Below are 22,283 nucleotides of genomic sequence, written 5' to 3'. Positions count from 1 at the left end.
GCGCCGCCCGCTCCGCCCGTGGCAGGCCTGGCGACTCGATTCGGCGACCGTGGCTGGACAGAGCTCGGTTGGAACTCGCGTGCAGGAGGGGGCGGGTGCCGAGGGCCCAATTGCGCAGGGGAAGCTGAGGGCGCCGGGCTGGAGCTTTCCACCGCCTTCTGCCCCAGCTCTGAGCGGGGCCGCTAGGGTTGGCATCGTTCCTCTGGCCAAGGAGAAGGTGGACGCCGAACGCGGCCGCAGCGCTTTTCTCTAATGCAAGTATTAAACCTAGGCAAACGGGCTTCACCGCAGAAGACAGGAGAGAAGGGCGAATGTTTCAGGGAGCTTCGCTCGCACTCCACATTCAGAGCAGACTGGAGGTAGTTGCTACCCAGCTTCATCTGTCACACGGTTTGGCACCCAATCCTGGAGTACAGGCGGGCGGGAAAAGTTTGGAAGGAAAGTTGGAGAGGATGAATGGAAGACAATTTGGGAAAACTTAGTTGGTATTCACTATCTCTGCACTCCCTCCGTGAGATCTTAACCTTCTGCTTTTTCTCTTCCTCTCAGTTTCAGCTATGTGCTATGAGTCACGTCACATTTTTTCTTAGTTGCAGACCGATGGATTGCCTGTATCTCAACTAACAGTATTGAAGCTGTAAGATCAAGTTAGTTCCTATTGTATCTTCTTGGCGATACATCTGTATTATTGACCAATATCCTAGATTTCTCCCAATTACAAATACTGATAAATTAACAGATCTACTACAAATGGAAACCCTGGTGGCGTAGTGGTTAAGAGCTACTTCCGCTAACCAAAAGGTCGGCAGTTTGAATCCACCAGGCTGCTTGGAAACTCTATGGGGCAGTTCTACTGTGTTATATAGGGTCTCTGTGAGTCAGAATCGACTATGCAAGAGGTCTTAAGCATTTCCACATAAAAATAAAGAAGCTATAACTTTTCTATACAGTAGGTGTGTAAACAGGGAACCAGTTTTTTCTAGTTGTGGCGCTACATGGTTCTCTTGATTCTGCTGATAGTATTTCTAGAAGGTATTATAGTAGTCTTTACTCTGTGCTAAACGCTGTACCAAGTACTTTATAAATCTAAATGCATTTAACATTCATAATAACTTAAATAAGGAAGTCTCATGTTACACTACACTGTTCTTTCTCTTGATGTTGTCTGAGACGTTTTTCCGTAATATAATTTGATACAGTCATGACGTGAATGGTATTGATCTGAATGGAGGTCACACGAGTTGCCAAAGGCCATGTTCTCAGATTCACCTTAGTTTTTCATTACCCATAATTCACAAAATTAGTTCGTTTTTAATAATTCATAAATGTTAATGAAGAGTATTATCTTTGAATTATGAATTGTTTTTCTTTTCTTGACATTTACATTGGAAGACTAGAAGAATTGCATAATATTCATTCATTCAGTGAAGAGTTTTGAGCCACTGCTATTCATGCTGGCATGAGTTTACAAGCATAAGATGCAACTCTTATCCTAAAAGAGCTAATGGTAAAGTAGCTAGTCATTTAAACAAACAATTGTACCTCGTGCAATGGGTGAATAGATTTACTTATTCCAGTGATTCCAAGCTTGGCTGCACATTGAAATCACCTGGGATGCTTTAGAAACCACTGATGCCTGTACCTTACACCCAGAGATTTTGATTTAATTGGTCTGGGTTATGGCTTGGGCATCCTGATCCTTAAACACTCCCCAGATTATTCCAGTGTACAACTAAAGTTAAAAGTTACTGATTTAATTCATTCAGCAAATAATTTCTTGAGAGAGGCTTTCTTTGTGCTACATACTAAAACTATAACAATGAATAACAAATTTTCCTTGCTAAAGTCACAAATGACCTAATTGCCATTGGACACTTTTAGTCTTTACCTTGCCTAACTTTTCTGTGATGTTGAAGATGCATATCATCTCCCTACCTTGTAATACTCCCCTCTCTTGGCTTTTGAATCTCTTTTCAGGTTTATTCCTCCCAGCTGCAGAGTTCATCTCTCAGTCTCCTTTGCATTCTCTTTTCTTCCATTCCTTAAATGTTAATCTTCCTAAGGATTTCTTGCAAGATATGACATTCCTAAGTGCCTTGTCGGTGTTTTTAGTTTCAACCTATTACCTAAAGACTCTCAATTTATATCTCCAGCTTACCTCTAAGTCCCATATCTGTATAACCACTTATAAGGCATCACCACCTGGAAATCTCTTGAGCACATCAAGTTCACTGTGCGCAGATGTGAATGCACGTCTCCCTGCCAAAACCTGTTCCTTCTTCTCATTCTCTATCTCATCGATCGGCAGTGCCATCCACCTAGTCTCTCAAGCCAAAAGCATATGAGTCATTCTAGATTGTTAGGTGCTGTTAGGTGCCATCTAGTCAATTCCAACTCGTGGTGACCCTATGTACAACAGAGCGAAACACTGGCCAGCCCTATACCGTGTTCACAATCGTTATACTTAAGACCATTGTTGCAGCCACTGTGTCAATCCATCTCATTGAGGGTCTTCCTCTTTTTTGCTGACCCTCTACTTTAGCAGGCATGATGTTCTTCTCCAGGGACTGATCCCTCCTGATAACGTGTCCAAAGTATGTGAGACGTATGTTGCCTGATTAGGGTCTGTGCCCTGAAGCAGTTGAGCCAATGAAATGTACTGCAAGTCAGAAAGTGAGAAAGTTTATTTAAAAAACGACAGCAATGCAGGCTGTCTCTATGGAGTCCCGAAAGGCAGTTTTACATTAGAGCTTATATGTGATTTTTACAAGGATTAGAAATGACTTTGTAGCACGCAGGGCATGGCTGGATGAGCTGTTCATTACAAGATAATTACAAGAGACTCTTAACAGACTAAAGAGATACATGTTGGACATCTCCATATCTCCATGTGGGGGGTTGTAAGTCACAGGTGGCTGGATATAACAAAACAAAGTCATTAGCATCAGATTAAAACAAAGTCATTAACAAGGGTATGCTGAAAGGAGAAGGCAGGCAGAGAAAAAAAGATTCATCATGGCATTAATTATGGCAGCTCTCAACTGGCCATTTTGAAAGGGAGAAAACATGCTAGGGAGTATTAGGGTCATATGTAGTCTCACCATCCTTGCCTCTAAGGAGCACTCTGGTTGTGCTTCCAAGACATATTTGTTCTTCTGGCAGTCCATGATATATTCAGTGTTCTTCTCCAACACCACAATTCAAAGGCATCCTTGGTCTTCCTTATTCATTGTCCAGCTTTCACATGCATATGAGGGAATTGAAAACACCATGGCTTGGGTCAGGTGTACCTTAGTCTTCAAGGTGACATCTTTGCTTTTCAACCCTTTAAAGAGGTCTTTTGCAACAGATTTACCCAATGCAATGCATCTTCTGATTTCTTGATTGCTGCTTCCATGGGCATTGATTGTGGACCCAAGTAAAATGAAATCCTTGACAACTTAAATCTTTTCTCCCCTTATCATTATGTTGCATATTCGTCCAGTTGTGAGGATTTTTGTTTTCTTTATGTTGAGGTGTAATCCATACTGAAGGCTGTGGTCTTTGATCTTCATCAGTAAGTGCTTCAAGTCCTCTTCACTTCTAGCAAGCACGGTTGTGTCATCAGTGTAACACAGGTTGTTAATGAGTCTTCCTCCAGTCTTGATGCCCCATTGTTCTTCATATAGTCCATCTTCTCGGATGATTTGCTCAGCATACAGATTGAATAAAAATAGGTACTGCATAACATGTATTGTTACCAAGTGACTTTCTTGTTTAACTATCTTACTAGTTGATTTTGATTTTTAAATAGCTCCTAAATGTGTTCCCTTTTCTGTAGCCTCACTCCCAGCATCCCAGGTCAAATACTTATTACCCATGGCTTGGTCTTCTACTGGCCTGCTTACTGAAATTTTGCCACAAGCCCTAACCCATTCAGTCATATTTTTCTAAATCAGAAGTCTAATTGGATAATTTCCCTAACAGTAATATGTCACAAAAAGGAAGGGGTAAAGTTACAACTAGTGTGCAAGGAGAGACATAAAACCTGTAAAAAGAGATGTGATATGCCCATGAAAGTAGGTCATATGCACATGTTAGCATGTTGCATGCATATGTAAATATCACCCATGAAGGAAGAAAGGTTGTTAAGAACTGAGGCCCTATAGCATGTAATCTTAACATGATATATAAGATCTGTTACTATCTAGTACTCCTCCCTTCCCTCTCTAGTCTAGTTACAACTCCGACAACACTGAACTACTTATAGTTCACTGAAACACGAACAAGTCTCATGCGTCCATGAGTTGTTCTCTGTAATTGGACACCCCCATCTCCCATGTAGTGTCAGTTCAAGCTTACCTTCCTCCTCTATTGATGACTCCCTTCACTTGCCACAATGCATCTTTATTTTTACAGACACACACCCACACACACACATATATATATATTCATTAGAGCTATTACAGGAAGACTTGGTGGTGCAGTGGTTAAAGTGCTTGGCTGCTAACCAAAAGGTCAGCAGTTTGAACCAACCAATGGCTCTGTGGGAGAAAAGACCAGGTGATCTGCTCACATAAAGATTACAGCCTAGGAAACCTTATGGGGCAGTTCCACACTGTCATAGGGTCACTATGAGTTGGAATCAACTCGACGGCAAACAACAAGAGGTATGACAACTACTAAATTGTTTTGTGTAATGGTGTTAACTCCCTAATTTTTGAGGGTACAAGAAATGGATTTTCATTTGTATTCCTTACAAGTAGCAGGAACTCAGTATTTGTTGAATGAATAAATGATTGAATGAATAAAAACATGTCCATACCCTCAGAAACTCTAGGGGAGACAGACATATGTTGTTATTGTTATCACTATTTTAAAAAATAATTGCAAATGCAAATGATACCATAGCAGAGGCATATCCAGGGTGTTGTAGGTAAATAAGAGGAAGATCAGTGTGGAGTTCAGGGAAGGCTGTTAGAGTCATCAAGGTGAGGGATTATGAGTACAGAGACTGTGAGGCAATTAAGATGTGCTCAATATTTAGCTAAAGGTACTACGTGGATAAAGCGTTTGTGGGAGATGGTGAAGTCTAGGGCAGGCCCCAGTTTTCTGACTTGAGTAAATATGGGCAGATGGTGATGGCATAACCAAAATATGAAATGCAAGAGAGAAGGAATAGGTTTGACCCATGAAGAGGAAGCTGCTTTCCTGTTGCTTATACTTATTATATAGGTGGCTTACATCCTTCTAATCACAAATTTTCATTAAAAAAAAAAGCAGCTACTAACTTTAAATTTTTATTAAGTCAGACTGATGGAGAAGTGATCAGTAAAACTACAGTAGTTTGTCTTATTCCAGCTGTGCACTCTACCTAAGGAAATTGAAATTCATGAGGCATTTTTATGCTGTATCAATACTTAGAAATAGAACCAGAGACTTTATAATAGAGACTTATAAATAGAGGCAGAATTATGTTGTATCCTATTTGATACTGCAAAAAAGAAGCTAAAAAAATTCCTGAGCCCACGAGCCTGATGAAAAGTATATGTTCTTGGCAATCAAACTTGTTAGAATGATGTTAATTCAACTAGTGAAAGTATACTTTCTCTGTGCAAACTGATTATCTTTTTCAGATCTAAAATAAATCTGTATTCATGAAGAGTGACTGCATAAAAACCATAGTATGCCAAGAAAGAAAAAAAGATCCAGTTGAAATGTTTTGCTCTGGACAGCTGGTAAAAGTCTGTGCCCCAATGGTTCGATATTCGAAGTAAGTATTGTAAATGGTTAATGAGCTAAGACGTGATTTCCTTTTTATGCCTTGAGTTTTTAAAAAGTACTATAACGCCACCCCACCACATGGGCTCTTCAAATGCCCTGCTTTGGAATCACAATATAGGCTTGAGTACTAGGGCTACCACTTTCCTGGTATGTGCATGACTGTAAGTAGGACAGTTAACCTCTCCAAGCTTCACTTTTCACACCTGTAAAAATGGTAGTGGCTATAACTCATCTATGAGGATATGGAGCACTGGTGGCATAGTGATTAAGAGCTATGGCTGCTGCTAACCAAATGATTGGTAGTTCACTTCCACCAAGAGCTCCTTGGAAACCCTATGGGGCAGTTTTACTCTGTCTGTAGGGTTGCTATGAGTCGGGATCGACTCGAAGGCAACGGGTTTGGTTTGATTTTTTGGTATAAGAGTATAGTGAATATTAAGTGGATATAAACATTCCTGTACACGTTTTCGTGTGCATCTAACTGTTCATTCCTCTGGGATAAATGCCCAGGAATATAATTGCTGGGTCACATGGTATTTGCAAGTTTAGTTTTATAAGCAAGTTTAGTTTTATGAGAAATTACCAGACTTATTCAGAGCGGCTGTACCATTATATACAAATAATGTATGAATGATCCAGTTTGTCCTCATCCTTACCAAGTATTGCCATTGCTTTTTATTTTAGCCATTCTGATGGGTGTGTAGTTTTCTTATGTTTGTTTTATGTGTACTATCCAGGAGCCCTGGTGGCATAGTGGTTAAGAGCAGTGACTGCTAACCAAAAGGTTGGCAGTTTGAATCCACCAGCCACTCCTTGGAAACCCTATGACCTACCTTGTCCTATAGAGTCACTATAAGTTGGAATCAACTTGATGGCAGCAGGTTTTAATGGGTTTATCCAGAGTTTTAGTTATACTTGTAGGAGGAATAAGTATACCTATCCCATTCTCCTAGAGGTGGAACTTTCCCCAATAAGTATTTAATAGTTAATTAAATTTGGAAGTACACATGAGTATGATGTTTTCTAAATGCCTGATTGAAGTTTTATATGCTCACAGGTTGGCTTTTAGAACACTAGTAAGAAAATACAATTGTGATCTGTGTTATACACCAATGATAGTTGCTGCTGATTTTGTCAGATCTTTAAAAGCCAGAGACAGTGAATTTACCACAAATCAAGGTATGTGAAACCCAATTTGCTGACTTTGCAGAAGTTTTTAAAAATGAAAAGAAAAATCTCAACTATCTTGTTTAATCAAAGATAATACAATTCAGAGGTTTTATTTCAAAATCTTTTAGCGTACAGTTCTTACTCCAGGTACAAATTCACTTGCTTTCCTTTTCAAAGTAGAAGTAAATCATGCAATCAGTGTTTTTACTGAGTGCCTTATGAATGTAGCAATAAGACCAGCCTTTGCTAGGGCTCCCATCCTTTGACCTGAACTATTAGAACAGATTACAGTCTACAGTGACCTTTCTAAAATGAAAATTTGATCATATCTCTTCCCTGCTTAATATTCTTCTTGGACTTCTCATTTCCTAAAGCAATAGTTCTCAAAGTGTGATCCCCAGACCAGCAGAATTACAATCATCTGGAAATATGTCAGAAATGGGAATTTGGGGGCTCCACCCCAGACCTACTGAATCAAAAACTCTGGAGTGCATTCAATAGTCTGTGTTTTAACAAGCTCCCCAGGTGATTCTGAGCTTGCTAAAGATTAAGAATCACTGACCTAAAGAATAAAATTTTAGTATTTGAGGATAATACTCAAAGTCCTTCGTGATCTAGCCTCTGAATACATTTTCTGCAGCCTTATCTTCCCTCAGCTCTTCTCCATAGCCCACTGACTTTATTCTTCAAAAATACTAAATTATCTTAAGTCCTGAACATGCCCTGTTCTCTCACTTCTCTATCTAGAATGCACTGCACATTCATGCCTGTCTCCCAGATCCTGATCTCTCTGGCAAACTACAGTTCATGCGTCTTAATCCAGTGTTCAAAGTTTGTGGCCAAGGAACATTTCCTTATCATCATGTACTCATATCCTCCCTCTTAAGTACTAGCTCTGCGTTGTTTACTTAACCATACTGCATTATAACTTCTTCTATACATGCCTGTCTCTCCCACTAGGTTATGGGTTCCTTGAGAGCGGGAGCTATTTCTTATCAGTTTGTATCCTCAGTATCTAACACAGTGTTGTAAATATATTAGACTAATAAACAGTTGTTGCAATATTATAACTCTCCTGAGTTACAAAGGGGAAAGCACCCAATATCCTCATAAAAGGAAAAGCAGATTCTCCTCTGCTACCATAATCCTGTAAATCAGTAGATTGCCATAGGCATCCTGAATCAATGCATCCAGGGTGATGCCCCAAAATTGCATTTTTAGCAAACACCCAATGAATCTCATACAGAAAAGTAAGAAACACTTTAAGAAACATTAAAATATATCTATCCAAAGCTTGTAACATCTACCTAAAGATAAGAAAAAGCTGCTCTTTAAAGCCTAGGAAAGCTCTGATACATTTGGCTATATTAAAACTTGAAGCTTTTGTATATAAAAGACCACACATATATATATGCAAAGACAAACAAAAAACTAGGAAAAAATATTCATAACAGATATGATAGAGAGCAGGCCTGATTATTAAAAAAAGTTTATAAATAGTGAAAAAATGTACAAAGATTATGAAAAGACAGCCCACAAATAAAAATATACAAATGTTGGATATATGTTATGGGATAGGTTATAAGGGAACAAGAACTTTCATCCATATTGGTATGTGTCTGTATTGGTAACCTGTTTTGGAAGATAATTTTATAATTATCAAAATGTTAAATGCTTTTAGGAATTTACCCTACGAATATACTCACAAAGGCATGTACGTAATAGTACCTCCAATGTGGCATTATTTGCAAGGGCCACAGAAGAAAAATAATCTTGAAGTAGAATACTGTGCATACTATAATACTAAACTATATGATTGCCTACATCATATACATACAATAGAACACTAGCTACTAAAAAGAATAAAATAGGTCTGCGTACATCTCCCAGGTACATCAGGAAAAACATCAGTAGGCACAGCAATGTATATAGAACATTCACATTTGTTTATATGAGTATCTGCATAAAATAAAATCGTTCTGGAAGGATACAATAAATTAATTCTCACCTTTGAGAAGAGGATTTGTTTGCCAAGAGCGTGGGAGAACTTTTACTTTTCATTTTATCACATTTTGCACTGTTTAATTTTTTACTAAATATAAACTGCTTTTAATTTAAAATGTTTAGAATTATTTTTCAGTGCCATCTTACTTGAACAGATGCTTCTTAGGCTAGAAATAGTTACTGTTGTTATTTTATCCTGTACAGATATTACAGTTGTTTTTTTTTTTAATCTTTTTGTATGTGTGTATAAATTTTTTTTTCCTGTGACTTTTAATGATGAGCTATTCATTTTATCAGGTGATTGCCCATTGATTGTTCAGTTTGCTGCTAATGATGCAAGACTGTTATCTGATGCTGCTCGTATAGTCTGTCCTTATGCGAATGGAATAGACATTAACTGTGGTTGCCCTCAGAGGTAAAGCTCAAAGAAGTTGGAAGAACTTTTAAAAAGATTAGAAAAAAATCTATGTGAACATGGTAAACTATCTTTCTAGTTTTCCGAAACTTAAAAAGTAGGAAAAAGAGAGTTAAAGCACCAGGAATCCAAATTAGAAGCAAGGAAACATTATTTAGGAACATAACTGCAAAGCTCTTTTCTGATGGCTGAGCCAGCGTATAGACGCTTCAAGTATTTTAAAAAAAAAAAAAAATTTTTTTTTTTTTTACCACTAGAATTTTTATGTGTGGATTTGCCTTGAACCTCATCTACAAGTATTTATGTAAGAATCTAATGTTTACAGCAATCCCTAAAATTTATTTTTACTGCCAATGTTAGACAACCCTACTATAAAAACTATGATTCTTTGATTTGGGAGGTCACCACAGTTTCTCCCAATGAATTTTTCTTATAAAAATTCTTTTTTTATGATAACCTTTTCTTTCTATGCCAGTTATTTAGTTGAGTTTAAGTAACTGGGTGTTGACTAAATGTACTTAATATGATAATAATACCTGTACCTTACTGGCACTGTACTAGGTTATCTGTAAATAATTTAAAATGTTTCTAAAGAAGAAATTCAAGATTTTAAACACAGTACAATCCAGATCAGCTTAGACAAATTTTACACTAATTAGGAGAGTTAATAAGCTGTAAGCCAAAAATGTCTTTCTACTCTTGAAACTAATAAAACCTCTTATGTATAATAAACATCAAATTTGGAATTAAGGAAGTCTGAAGTAACTGCAATTAATTACAAATACTTAAATCTATTTTGGTTGGATAAATTTTAATTTTCTCACTTGCCAGTGAAAACCACTTCCCTAAGTACTTTTTAATCTGGGAACATATTTTTCGTAATCTCAGATAGATCCACTTCAAGATGTTGGATCTATCAGTCTGAAAGTTCTGCTTCCATTCCAGATCACTAGGCAGAGATAGAGATAGATGCAGTTAGTGTATTTCAATTCTTCCATTTAGATTTTTATCTTCTCTTCCAGCTATTTACCAGTTCTGTTTTGTGTGTGTGTGTTTTTCTCTTTATAAAGGTGGGCAATGGCAGAAGGTTATGGGGCTTGCTTAATCAATAAGCCAGAGCTTGTTCAAGATATGGTGAAACAAGTAAAAAATGAAGTGGAAAACCCCAGATTTTCAATATCTATTAAAATAAGGTAAAGACAATATTTTAATCTATTGACGAGGTTGTCAGTTACTTAGGAAATAAGAAAATATTCCTTTTGTTCAAGTGGTAGGAGCTTAATAAATTGGTAACTGGTATATGGAAATGTTGAAACAAGATATTTAGTAAATAAAAATACAGCCAAAATTTTTACTTATAATCAAAAACTTCTTCACATTTTTAACAAATATTAAAATATCCCTTTATTATGGAAAACTTTTCCTAAAATAAACCCTCAGTTTTTCCATGTACTGTGTAATTAGTATTAAGAAACATTCCTGGTACCAAAAGTAGAATATAGTAAAGATAAATGCGCTAAAATTTCACAATGAAAATAAAATACATCAGGAATCAGTTTTTGGTAACAGGTTCAAAACATTTCAAGATAAAGTATCGTGTACTCCTTCCCATTTAAAGATTGGGATATGCACAGCAAATATTGGGATATAAAATACCAAATCCGTTGCTGTTGAGTCAATTCTGACCCATAATGACTCTATAGGACAGAGTAGAACTACTCCATAGGGTCTCCAGGGCTGTAAATATTTATAGAAGCAGACTGCCACATCTTCCTCTGGCAGAGCCGCTGATGGGTTTCAACCACTGACCTTCAGTTAGCAGCCAAGCACTTAACCACCGCACCACCAGAGCTCGTTAAATATTAGGATAGCATCTTTAATTCATCTGTGACAGTACTTTGTTATACCCAAAATGATAGAGCACTAGATACAAGGAAGCTTGTTTGTCATCCTGTTGTTGCCAATAGCAAAATAGCTAAATTTGAAGTCTTAAGTGGGAACTGACCCTTGAACAAAACCTGATAGTGGCATGAATTGATAGTATGATATAACGAAGTTAACTAAATAATGTATTAGATGGAATATCATTTTATTTAGTTTATTAACTGCAGCCTTAAGATTTGTGTGCTGTGAACAGGTAGATATAATTTTGAAATTACAGGATTCATGGTGACCTGACGAGAACTGTAGATCTTTGTAGGAAGGCTGAAGCAACGGGAGTTTCTTGGATTACAGTCCACGGAAGAACGGTTGAAGAAAGACATCAACCAGTCCACTATGATGCCATTAAGATAATTAAAGAAAATATGTCTATTCCTGTCATTGCTAATGGAGACATCAAAACCTTAAAAGAAGCAGAAAATGTATGGCAAATTACTGGGACAAATGGTAAGATAAGTACTTAGGGCTTTTGTCTTTTAATTAGCAAAACACACACACACACACACACGGAGGTAGGGGAGTAATGTTAATGTGATTTTCATTATTTTTCATTAACATTAAGTCATATTTTCATGTTGTACTGACTTAAGCTAAAAACTTATTAAATGGCATTAACTCTTCTACTTGGGGACAGTAACCAAAAAAAACAGATGACATTGAGTAGATTCCAACTCATGGTGACCACATGTGTGTCAGAGTAGAACTGTGCTCCATAGGGTTTTCAATGGCTGATTTTTTGGAAGTAGATCACCAGGCCCCTGAATGGACTCAAACTGCCAGCCTTATATTTAGCAGCCAATCAAGTTAACCATTTGCACCACCCAGAGACTCCTTAGAAACAATAAATTTTATAAATGGGGTAAATTAATTTGGTTACTTTTCTGCCACCAATTAAGAATCTTTCAGATAGCTACCAATTAAGAATCTTTCAGATAGCCTATTAGCAAAATAGAGCACCTAGAATAGAAATGAGAGTTAATGAACTCAAGTGATCATAGGAGCCAAAGGAACCGCAGACCTACTGTGCAATTTCATTATCCCCTTAAAATGTTAGCACACCAAGCCCTAGGGTAGGTATCAATAGATGGAGGAACACAGATAAACTTAACTTTAAGCAAACGCAACTTACCCTAAAAAAAACTAAGGACTAATTGTTTAACGTAGAAGCCTTTTAAAAAAAGAATTTTTGTAAGTACATTTGAACTTGCTTGGTTTACAAAAAAGTACAAAAATTGTTTTGTAATTGAAAACCCTATGGAGCAGTTCTAATCTGCATACATGGGGTCCCCGTGAGTCAAAATTGACTGAAAGCTACTGACAACAACAAAATTGAGTTAAACCAAAAAAAAAAAAAAAAACCAAACCCACTGCTGTCAAGTCAATTACAACTCATAGCGACCCTATAGTATAGAGTAGAACTTCCCCAGAGTTTTCAAGGAGCACCTGGCGGATTCAAACTACTGATCTCTTGGTTAGCAGCCATAGCATTTAACCACTACACCACCACGGTTTCCAACTGAGTTAAACAGACTAATGTAATAAGGGTATTGTGAAACCTTATAATAATGCTGTATTTTTTTTTTATAGTCTGAATTTCTTTCGTAGAGTTTGACCTCAAACCAGAGGTTCTTAATGTATGGACAAACATGGTGTGCTTTAATTTGTAGGTGTGATGGTTGCAAGAGGACTCTTAGCAAACCCGGCCATGTTTGCTGGATACGAGGAAACCCCACTGAAATGCATCTGGGACTGGGTTGACATTGCACTTGAACTTGGAACTCCTTATATGTGTTTCCATCAGCATTTAATGTATATGATGGAAAAGATAACTTCGAAGCAGGAAAAAAGAGTATTTAATGCTTTGTCAAGCACATCAGCAGTGTTAGATTACCTTACAGACCATTATGGCATTTGACCCCTTTTTAAATTATTTTAAATTTTATACTTAAAATGAAACCACACAATCTTGGTTTTTACTTTAAATCAGTGGCTCTTGAAATTTAGTATAAAAACAATCCCTTGGGGAACGTTTTTAAAAATCTGTCCTAAACCCCATTTGCACCACCCAGAGACTCTACACCTCGGGTAGTTCAGTGGTGGACCCAAGAATTTACAAGTTTAAAGAAGACACCAGCTGGTTCAAACATCTTGGTCGTCCTGGGTCCAAACATTGACAAAACACTGCCCTGGATCCTACTGTGGATTGGAAAAAAAGAAAATTTTCACGAAGAAATGTTTCTAACATTTTAAATAAAACCTTTTAACACTGAGAAAATATGACTCACATGGTATCTGTAAATTAACAAGAAGTATGTTTTTAGTGAAAATAAGTGCAGAGAAGTGGTAGAACAAATGCCAACATCCATATAAAATGGAAAGGAACAGAAATTCTGTATAGGATTGCAATCAAGGCTTAGATCAAAAATTCAAATTGGAAAATCGAACTAGTACTTTCTAATTGAATTGGAAACCTCAAGATGTTTGTTTTAAATTGTGTGTAACAGAATTTAGTTAGACATGATGCTTTCTATCATTTAAAACTAAGATTCCATTGAACTCTTAAAATGACATTAGGTTTTTTATATTTCAAGCTTTACTGATCATTAGAAGAGTGAGAGCTTGATAAATACAACCGTATCTGAGATGCTGAAGTTAATTGCAGTCCCCACATTTTAAGTAGAAAGTTTGGTAGCTAATCTGAAGATGATTATATACTTGAGATAATATTTCCTAGAGAATAGTAACAAGGTTTTATTTTTAATATAAAAATACCCCGTTTTTAGTGATGTTATTTTTGTGCCTCCCAGCAATTGATAATAAATTTAACTTTAAAGTTCCATGATTTGAAAATGTTACTAATAGTATTTTATTAGTGAATGTGCCATTGTAAGAATTAAGTATCCCCAGCAGAAATACAGTTCCATAATTAATATTGTTCTATATTACCAACATGAAAACAGTTATGAGACAATTATCTAAAATTGCGTATTAAATGGGATATTAATTGAATCAATCTTAACATAAGCGCTGTCCTTAATTTTTTCTTAAGCACATTTATTGGGCTTTCACTTTTCAACTGATGCATTTTTAAAAATAAACTTGCATTTTCACTTCATATGACCATGGTCAAAGCTTAGTCATTTTTATGTTTGTAAATTAACGCTGGAGATAATTATACTAAACTTGTGAGCACAGCGGCATCATTAGAGTAAGCTGCACAGTGTTTTGGAAGGGCAACAAGTTATTACGTGTTTGTTTTTAATTCTGCATGATTATATTCAAAGTCCTCTTTTTCTTTCTTATATGTAATCAAATATATTTGTGATAAAATGAAAAAAGTACCTGTTTAAATGTTTTTATATTCTCCAGTTCTTTTTATTTCAACATGTAATGTTCCCAAAATTGTCTCCAGGAGGATTGTACTTTTATTTGCATTCTAGATATGTTGTCAATATTGAAGACAATAATTTGAGTGTATTCGCACAATTCAAAGACCTGGAAGATACCAATAACTCAAATCATTTGCTGTACCCCACTCCTTTTTCCTTTCTTACTGGTCTCCAAAACGGCACCTTAAGGTTCATGCGCCTCCTCCCAGCCCATGGAAAAGAAAACAGGAGTTGTGACACTACAAATTCTCGTACATTCTCATAATAACAAAATATTGCACAACCACCCAAACCCGGCCCTTCTATATATATACGCATATCCTCTTTCACGACAGTTTCTACCGTAGGGCTACAAAAATGACATAGTAACAAGAAAGGAATGGATTTACACCATTTTGTCTCATTCTCCGGGGCCTGCGCCATTCCTCCTCCCTTGACCCCATAAAGCTCACTCAGAAAACGTCGGTTAAACCCACGCAAACGGCACTTTATTAGAAGTGTAACGCCTGCTCTCCTGAAGAAGCTGCGCTGGGGAGCACCAAGGATCGGGTGGAAAAGACTCCACCACCAATTAGAAACCGATTACTGCCAGCAAGCGGGCCTCGCCGCCAGGGACCCCCGCCGCCAGCGACCCCGGCCCCGCTCAAGGAGCGGAGCGGCCGGCCCGGGCGGCCCTGCGCCTCCCCCGCCCCCGCGCCTCGGCGTCTGACGTCCAGCGCGTCGGCCGCCGCCGAGCAGCGAGGGCAGCGGGGCGGCCGCGGAAGGGGTAAGGCTGGGCGAGGCCTCGGGCGGCGGTCCCCGCGGCCGAGGAGCTGCGGGCGCGCTGGGCCGTGCGGAGTCCCCTCGTTTCCCCTTGTTTAGCGTGGTCGAGTCCTTCTTCTCTGCGAGAGGACCACCGGGAGCCGGCCCTGCCCCCGACGCCTCTGCCGAGGCCCGGTGGCGCGTACGCGGGGCGGAAGGGCCCCAAGACGCTGGGCGTTAGGGGAGGGAGGCGTTAGGCTGCGGTCGCCGGGAAGCTGGCCGACGGGGAAGTCCTAGGTCCCCTGAGCCTCTCAAGTTCAGCACTGCTAGTGGGATAGGTGGAGACACGGCCTCCCGACCCACCCTTAACCCTTCCCGTCACCTCCCGCCTTGGGTTACTGCCGGGCGTCTCCAGCTTGGGGAAAGTGGGCATGGTAAACCCCCAGAACAAAAACCTTGCGCTCCCGGTGCCTTTAACCCAGTTTTCTTTGAAAAGCAGCAAAATAAAAGAACTGTTTGTTTAGGTGTGAAGAGAAAAAAAAAAAAATGACACTCCAATGGACGGCGGTTGCAACCTTTCTTTATGCTGAAATAGGACTCATTTTAATCTTCTGTCTGCCTTTTATTCCTCCCCAGAGGTAGGAAGCCTTCAGCTCCTTACAGTATTTGATTAGTTTCTTTAGACTGCTTAGTGTGATGGAGAACAAGTTTTCTTAAGATTTAAAAAGTTTTGACAACATAACATAAAAGGTGCTCTTAAAAATTAACCAATTAGCAAGCAAATTAGGTAATATATAATGACGATATTAAAGCATCACTTTAGGTTAAACTTTTTATTATATATGCAAATGATTCACTTTTTTTTTTTCCTTTCTGTCTGAAAGGTAAAAGGCCTAGTACTTTTGGTTTTGTTGATAACAGATATAACAAAGCAATGGTTATGCTTTTAACACCTGTCTGATCACCCTTGTTTTATTGCCCTACGTTGGAGCAGTGTACTAATTGTAAAGGCATAAATTATGTTTATATAAAGTACAGCATAGTCGTAAAAAATGTTTCATTGGGGATAGTGAATTGGCAACTTAGAAACTTAAGCTAATGAATGATTCTTAGTTTGGGCTTAATAATATTTTCATTAATGTTTAATGGTAGTTTTACTACTTTTTATTCCACACAAAAGTAATGAATGTATGTGAAAAGTGCTGAATATGAAATGTATCAGAACCATGAATTGCCGTTAGTTCCTTGGTAAAGGATCTTCTGAGTACTAAATATTTCCATCCAAGCCTTGACTGACTTTACCCCTGTACCAAACCTGTTGCGGAAGAGCCAGTTCCAACTCACAGCGACCCTATAAAACAGGGTAGAACTGCCCCAAAGGGCTTCCAAGGAGCCGCTGCTGGATTGGAGCTGCTGACCTTTTTTGTTAGCAGCGGAACTCTTAATCACTATGAGCAGTTGAGTTTCAGATCCAGAAATTTGATAGGATGAATGGTGAAATATACATGTAATAAAGAAGTTACAAGACATTTGTACATCCTCATAGTATAAAAGAAAATATTTTATAAATGAAATTCTTGAGATAACCCACTTAAATCGTAGTAAATGGAAGAGGTTTAGGGAATTTTTACCCTGGCTCAAGGTAGTCTTTCTCAACTCTTTACTTGCTCCTTAAGCCACCTGGATTTCTTCTCATTTCTGTCCTTATCTGTCAGCTATATCATCACTTTTCTTCTTCCCTACTAGAGAAATAAATTGAATCACAGAGTAAGAAGGGTCATTCGAGATTATTTTATCCAACCCGCTCATTTTCTAGATCACGTTACTGAGACTCAGAGAAAGGAAGTACCCTAAATAAGGTCACCCAGCTGGTCAGTGGCAGATTCAAGACAAGAGTCTAGGACTCTTGCCTCTCTTCTCACTGATTTTGTTTAGTACCCTCAAGAACATTCAGCTTTGCTTTTAACATTTACAACAATGACATTGTATATTCAAGAGAAATTCATGAACATCTGATTTAAAAATAAGATATTACAAAAAATATCTTTGGTTGGTTAGTCTTTTCTCCATCAAAGGGGTTAAAAAAAATTATGGATCATACTTTTTCTTCCTGCAGAATATAATATTTTACCTATTCTAGTCAATTTAACTATTTGATAGATGTGTGTGTATGTATCCGCCATGCATAAATACACCCTTGTGTACAAAATAAGAAAATTTATATGTGCACACATGCATATTTAGAATATGTCCTTCTTGCATGCGTGTCCGCATCTTTTTTTTTAATATGCATATCACCATTATTTGCAAAGAAAGAATCTCAAGTCTTTGACTTATCTCTGTTCTTTTCTCGTGTAACCCAGTGGTTAAAGGCACAGGCTCTGGAGTCAGACAGCCTGGGTTTATATCCCAGCTCTGCAGACTACCAGCTGTGTGACCTTGGGAAAGTTAACTTAGCTTCTCTACACCAATTTCCCTATATGTAAAATGGAAATAATACTGGTATCTACCTCCTGGGCTCAAGCATGACAAGGATTGTGAGGATGATGTAGGACCAGGCAGTGTTTCGTTTTACTGTAAATAGGGGTCGCTATGAGTCAGAATCAACTGGTTGGCACCTAATAACAACAACAGCAATGGTAGCTATTAGGATTAAGTGTGCTAAAACATGTGAAAGACCTTAGAACAATAAAATAGTAAGAACTTAAATATTAGCTGTTATTAGCCCTTCACTGAGTTGAGTCTTACTGTAAAATGTTAGTTATTCTCCCAGGAGCAGGGGGACCGGGTCTCTTTTGTGTTCCCTTTTATATTGATCTTTGAAAAAATAAGTGAATTTACACCTAGATCGAAGTATTACAGTTGCACTTTCTTTTTAAAGATAAAACTTTCGTAATGTAGAATTTTAATAGCTTCCCTTATAAGATGCTCAGAATTGGAAGCATAGAAGGAAAAGGAACTGCTCCATCTCTTATCAATCTCCCTCTCCACACCAACTTCAAATTATCACTTAGAGTTGATTTCAAAGCATTAGTTAATAATTTGTCAACTTTAATTTGTTTATCTTTAAGTTAAATTTTAGAAAAAAAAATTCAGAGCTTGTAAGTACATTTAAGTGCTTATTACCTTTATGGAAACCCTGGTGGCGTAGTGGTTAAGTGCTACGGCTGCTAACCAAAGGGTCGGCAGCTCCAATCCGCCAGGTGCTCCTTGGAAACCCTATGGGGCAGTTCTACTCTGTCCTATAGGGTCGCTATGAGTCGGAATCGACTTGACGGCACTGGGTTTGGTTTGGTTTTATTACCTTTATATGTCTTCTTTGGACTAGTTAATGTGTTATTCATTTAAAATGCCCTTATACTCTTTCTAGTTGTGATGCCTTGCTCTGTCACTCTTTGTCATTTATAACTCTTAACTCCTGCTTTCTTACCTTTTTGTCTTTACTTACACTGTTGCATCCATCTAGACTGTTTCTTTGTCTCATTTCATCTATGTTCAAATCCTGGTCTTAGTGGTAATTACATGGGTGTAGACGTTCATAAAAATTCATCAGGCTACGGATTTAAGATTTTTGTACTTTACTGCATATATGTAATACTTCAATAATTTTTTTTAATTCACTGATAGTATAGTATAGAAACTCTTTTATTTGCAATAAATGTTAAAATTGTACCATATAAAAATACACAGAGCAGAAAATTGGGCCTCCCAGGCCTGAAATGGTACTTAGTTGTTAGACCAGTAGATGCTTGTTATTTCTTAGTTGTCATTACTCTGACTGGTGAAAAGATATAAAGTGATGGCTTCTATCAACAATATAATATTTTAATATAAAAATTTCTTTTTAAGGTTTTGATCATGTATATATTCTTTAGAAATTATTTTTATCTTAGAATATTTAAGCCACCAAGCAGTAATCATATGTCAGTTATTACTAAATTTGAAAGACTTGTTGTTTCATGAGACATCCTTATGTAGAAATTTAGTTAAATTTCTGTAATTCTTTTCACTCACTACAAAATTACCAAAATGTTAATTCAATATTTAGCAAATGTTACAAAAGCTTCATTTGGTTTCTTACCCTGTTGTGATTGATTTGCTTTACAGATGGCGGAAGATTTTTTCATTTCACGTCTGGGGTAAAATTGCAACTTTTTGGAACAAGGTCTTCCTTACTATTATAGTCCTCTTGATTGTTCTGTTTTTAGGTAAGTACTAGATTCCTCTTTTGAATAAGCACAACTCCAGGTTTTCTGCATGAATTTACTGGTTTTTCAAATTAAGCTGATGTTGCTATTGAAATACAGTTGACTTAACATATATTGATAATATATAGAGGAGATATTGACATATTGATGCACAGTTGAGAGATACTACTATTCTCTATGGACTAGCACAAATTTCATCAGAGTACAGTGTTTCCTAACCTCTTTTGGCTCATATAGATGCTTTTTACGTATCTTATGTGAGTTACAGAATCTCTCACCTTAGTAAAAGATAGTGTATATCCCCACGCACACAGAATGATTAGGGTGTTCACAAGGCTTCAAACCCCACCCATAGAATGCAGGTTGAGGACTGCTAGATTGGTGGTTAAGTACAGGAGCTTTATAGAAAGGCAGATACACACTTAGACCTCTAGATCTCGATTTTTCCATCTCAAGATGAGGTAATAACACGTACCTCACTGAGCTGTTTTTAGGTTTAAATGTGGTAATGTATTAAATTATGTAGCCCAGTTCTCAGAGTTACCGCATATAATGTTAGTATATCACCATATTTTTTTTAAAGTAGCTGAATTCAGAGAAATTAAACGACTAAGATCACCCAGCTACTTCTTGGCACTTCTGCTTTTGATATACATTCCAGAATATGTTTTTCCTCAGAAGTCCCTCAGAATTGTTAAGTTGTGGATTAAATAGGTTTTACAGGAGCCAACTTGGGACCATGACACTGCTTTGTGGGAAAATGCGTCCTGTGTTCCAAATCACTAATGTCTGAAATGGAATCTTCTTTATAAAACTGGGAACGTTGGCATGAGAGGATGTGAGTATTGTGAAAGACAGGAAAGTTACTGCCTTATTATATGTTCAGATGTTTGTGCCTCCTTCCAAAATGTCAATGATTTTTTTTTCGTGGCAAATTATTGCTAATTTTATAGATTGACTCTCCAGCCATGTAAGAAATCACAATAAAAGAGTAAAGAACAATTAGGAAAACAGGTCCCAGCTCTGCCACCAGCTAGTTAATTGACCTTCGGAATAGCATTTCATTTTTCCAAATTTGGGTTATTCATCTTTAAAATAAGGGAGACAAGGGAATAATCTGTGTAGATTCTGCAAGCTCTAGAATAGTATTGTGATCTTCTTATTCTAATATTAACAGAATTTCTACTGACAGCTGTCACTTATCCACTTAAGGGAAGGGAGCTGTAGTCAAGGTTCTTTTGGTTATAAATATCAGAAACCAACTTGATCTGGCTTGAGCCAAGGGAAGGAAGGAAGCCAAATTCCAGGGAGGGACTAGAATAAAAATGAAGTGTCCTTTTTTGGTACCCACAGTTTTTCTTGTGTCTACTTCATTCCTCTTTCTTACCACGAGCCGCCAGGTGTTACAGCTTCAATCCTTCAGAAGGACTAAGTAGCCATCTCTGAACCCCAATTCTATGTAACATTTGTGAAGTATATGACAGCAATAGCATAAAGCATAAGGAGTAAATGGAATTATACTAATGCAAGGTTCTTCCATTTTACATTGAGTGATACAATAAAACTAGACAGTGATAAGTTAAAGATACGTATTATAATCAATAGAGCAGCCACTAAAAAAAAATGTACAAAGAAGTAGAGCTAAGAACACCATAGAGAATTAAAAACCAATACTAAAAATTATTGGATTAACCCACAAGATGGCAGAAAAGTAGTAACAGAGGGGAAAAAAACATATGGGACAAACAGCAAAACGTTACACCTAAGCTCCATCATAGCAATAATTGTTTAAATATATAATTATATCATTATTAAATTGGACTAAACACGCCAATTAAAAAATTAAGCTTCTCAGACTGGATTAAAAAGCAAAACCCAACTATATACTAAATACAAGAGGCATACTTTAAAGATGAAGACGTAGAGAGGTTGAAAGTGAGAGGGTGAAAAAAGATATTCTAAATAAATAGTAGTAAGTATAAGAAAACCAGTGTGGCTTATCTTAATATCATACAAAGTAGACTACAAGACAAAGAGTATTACAAATGCTAAAGAGGGATCTAATAAAAGGGTCAGTTCATCAGGAAGACAATCATAAGTACACATGCAACTAGTAACAGAACTTCAAAATGTATTAAGCAAAAACATTTAAAAATAAAGGGAGAAATATATAGATCCACAATCATGATTGGAGATTTTACACCACTGTCTCAAAAATTGATGGAACAATTAGGTACAAAAAAGTAAGCATAGAGACATTTTTAGAACACTTAGTCAACAACCATAGAATATATGTCTTATATGTATTATACACTGTATTCTCGTCATCAAGTTTATACTATATTCTGGGCTGTAAAACAAGTCTCAGCAAATTACAAAGGATTGGGAAATACCGACTATTTAAAACAGAAATCAATAATAGGTATCTGGAAAACCCTTACGTATTTGAAACTGGAGAACATACTTGTCAATAAGCTATGGAGCAAAGAAGAAATCACAAGGGAAATATTAAAAAAATTTTGAATGAGCACATTAGGTTTTATTTAATGGCTTTTTTTTTAATTGTGTAAAAATATATATAACATGATGTTTCCAAGTCAATATTTTTCAGGTGTATAATTTAGTGATATCAATTACATTAATGATGTCCAA

At 37.1% G+C, this 22,283-nt stretch overlaps 2 protein-coding genes across 10 annotated transcripts in view; both read left to right on the top strand.

The window, feature by feature from the left end:
- The first annotated feature begins 1 nt into the window (after position 1).
- DUS4L (dihydrouridine synthase 4 like) lies at positions 2-13,966 on the top strand. 8 transcript variants are annotated; one of them, XM_049893483.1, is made up of 8 exons: positions 2-359; positions 550-4,649; positions 5,616-5,752; positions 6,821-6,942; positions 9,235-9,352; positions 10,423-10,545; positions 11,514-11,740; positions 12,961-13,966. In XM_049893483.1, the coding sequence occupies exons 3-8, from the start codon at positions 5,637-5,639 to the stop codon at positions 13,206-13,208; spliced, it is 954 nt and encodes a 317-aa protein (XP_049749440.1). In that variant the 5' UTR covers positions 2-359; positions 550-4,649; positions 5,616-5,636; the 3' UTR covers positions 13,209-13,966. The 8 variants fall into 8 exon arrangements, with proteins under 8 accessions (XP_049749440.1, XP_049749443.1, XP_049749444.1 ...); XM_049893486.1 differs by lacking the exon at positions 550-4,649 and having other exon boundaries at positions 2-254; XM_049893487.1 differs by lacking the exon at positions 550-4,649.
- A 1,056-nt stretch (positions 13,967-15,022) lies between these two features.
- The window catches only part of BCAP29 (B cell receptor associated protein 29), a 72,756-nt gene continuing 65,495 nt past the window's right edge, over positions 15,023-22,283 (top strand). Inside the window, exons 1-3 of one of the 2 annotated variants that reach the window (XM_049893490.1) lie at positions 15,023-15,448; positions 15,948-16,061; positions 19,531-19,631. In XM_049893490.1, the coding sequence (XP_049749447.1) occupies positions 15,970-16,061; positions 19,531-19,631 (193 nt within the window). In that variant the 5' untranslated portion in view covers positions 15,023-15,448; positions 15,948-15,969. Of the gene's footprint in view, positions 15,449-15,673; positions 16,062-19,530; positions 19,632-22,283 lie in introns of those variants that run through there. The other variant, XM_049893491.1, reaches the window with a different exon arrangement.

This window comes from Elephas maximus, chromosome 8, assembly GCF_024166365.1.
Source record: "Elephas maximus indicus isolate mEleMax1 chromosome 8, mEleMax1 primary haplotype, whole genome shotgun sequence".
Taxonomy (NCBI): domain Eukaryota; kingdom Metazoa; phylum Chordata; class Mammalia; order Proboscidea; family Elephantidae; genus Elephas; species Elephas maximus.
The sequence above is the reverse complement of the archived record's forward strand: the minus strand, read 5'-3'. Positions and strand labels throughout refer to the sequence as shown.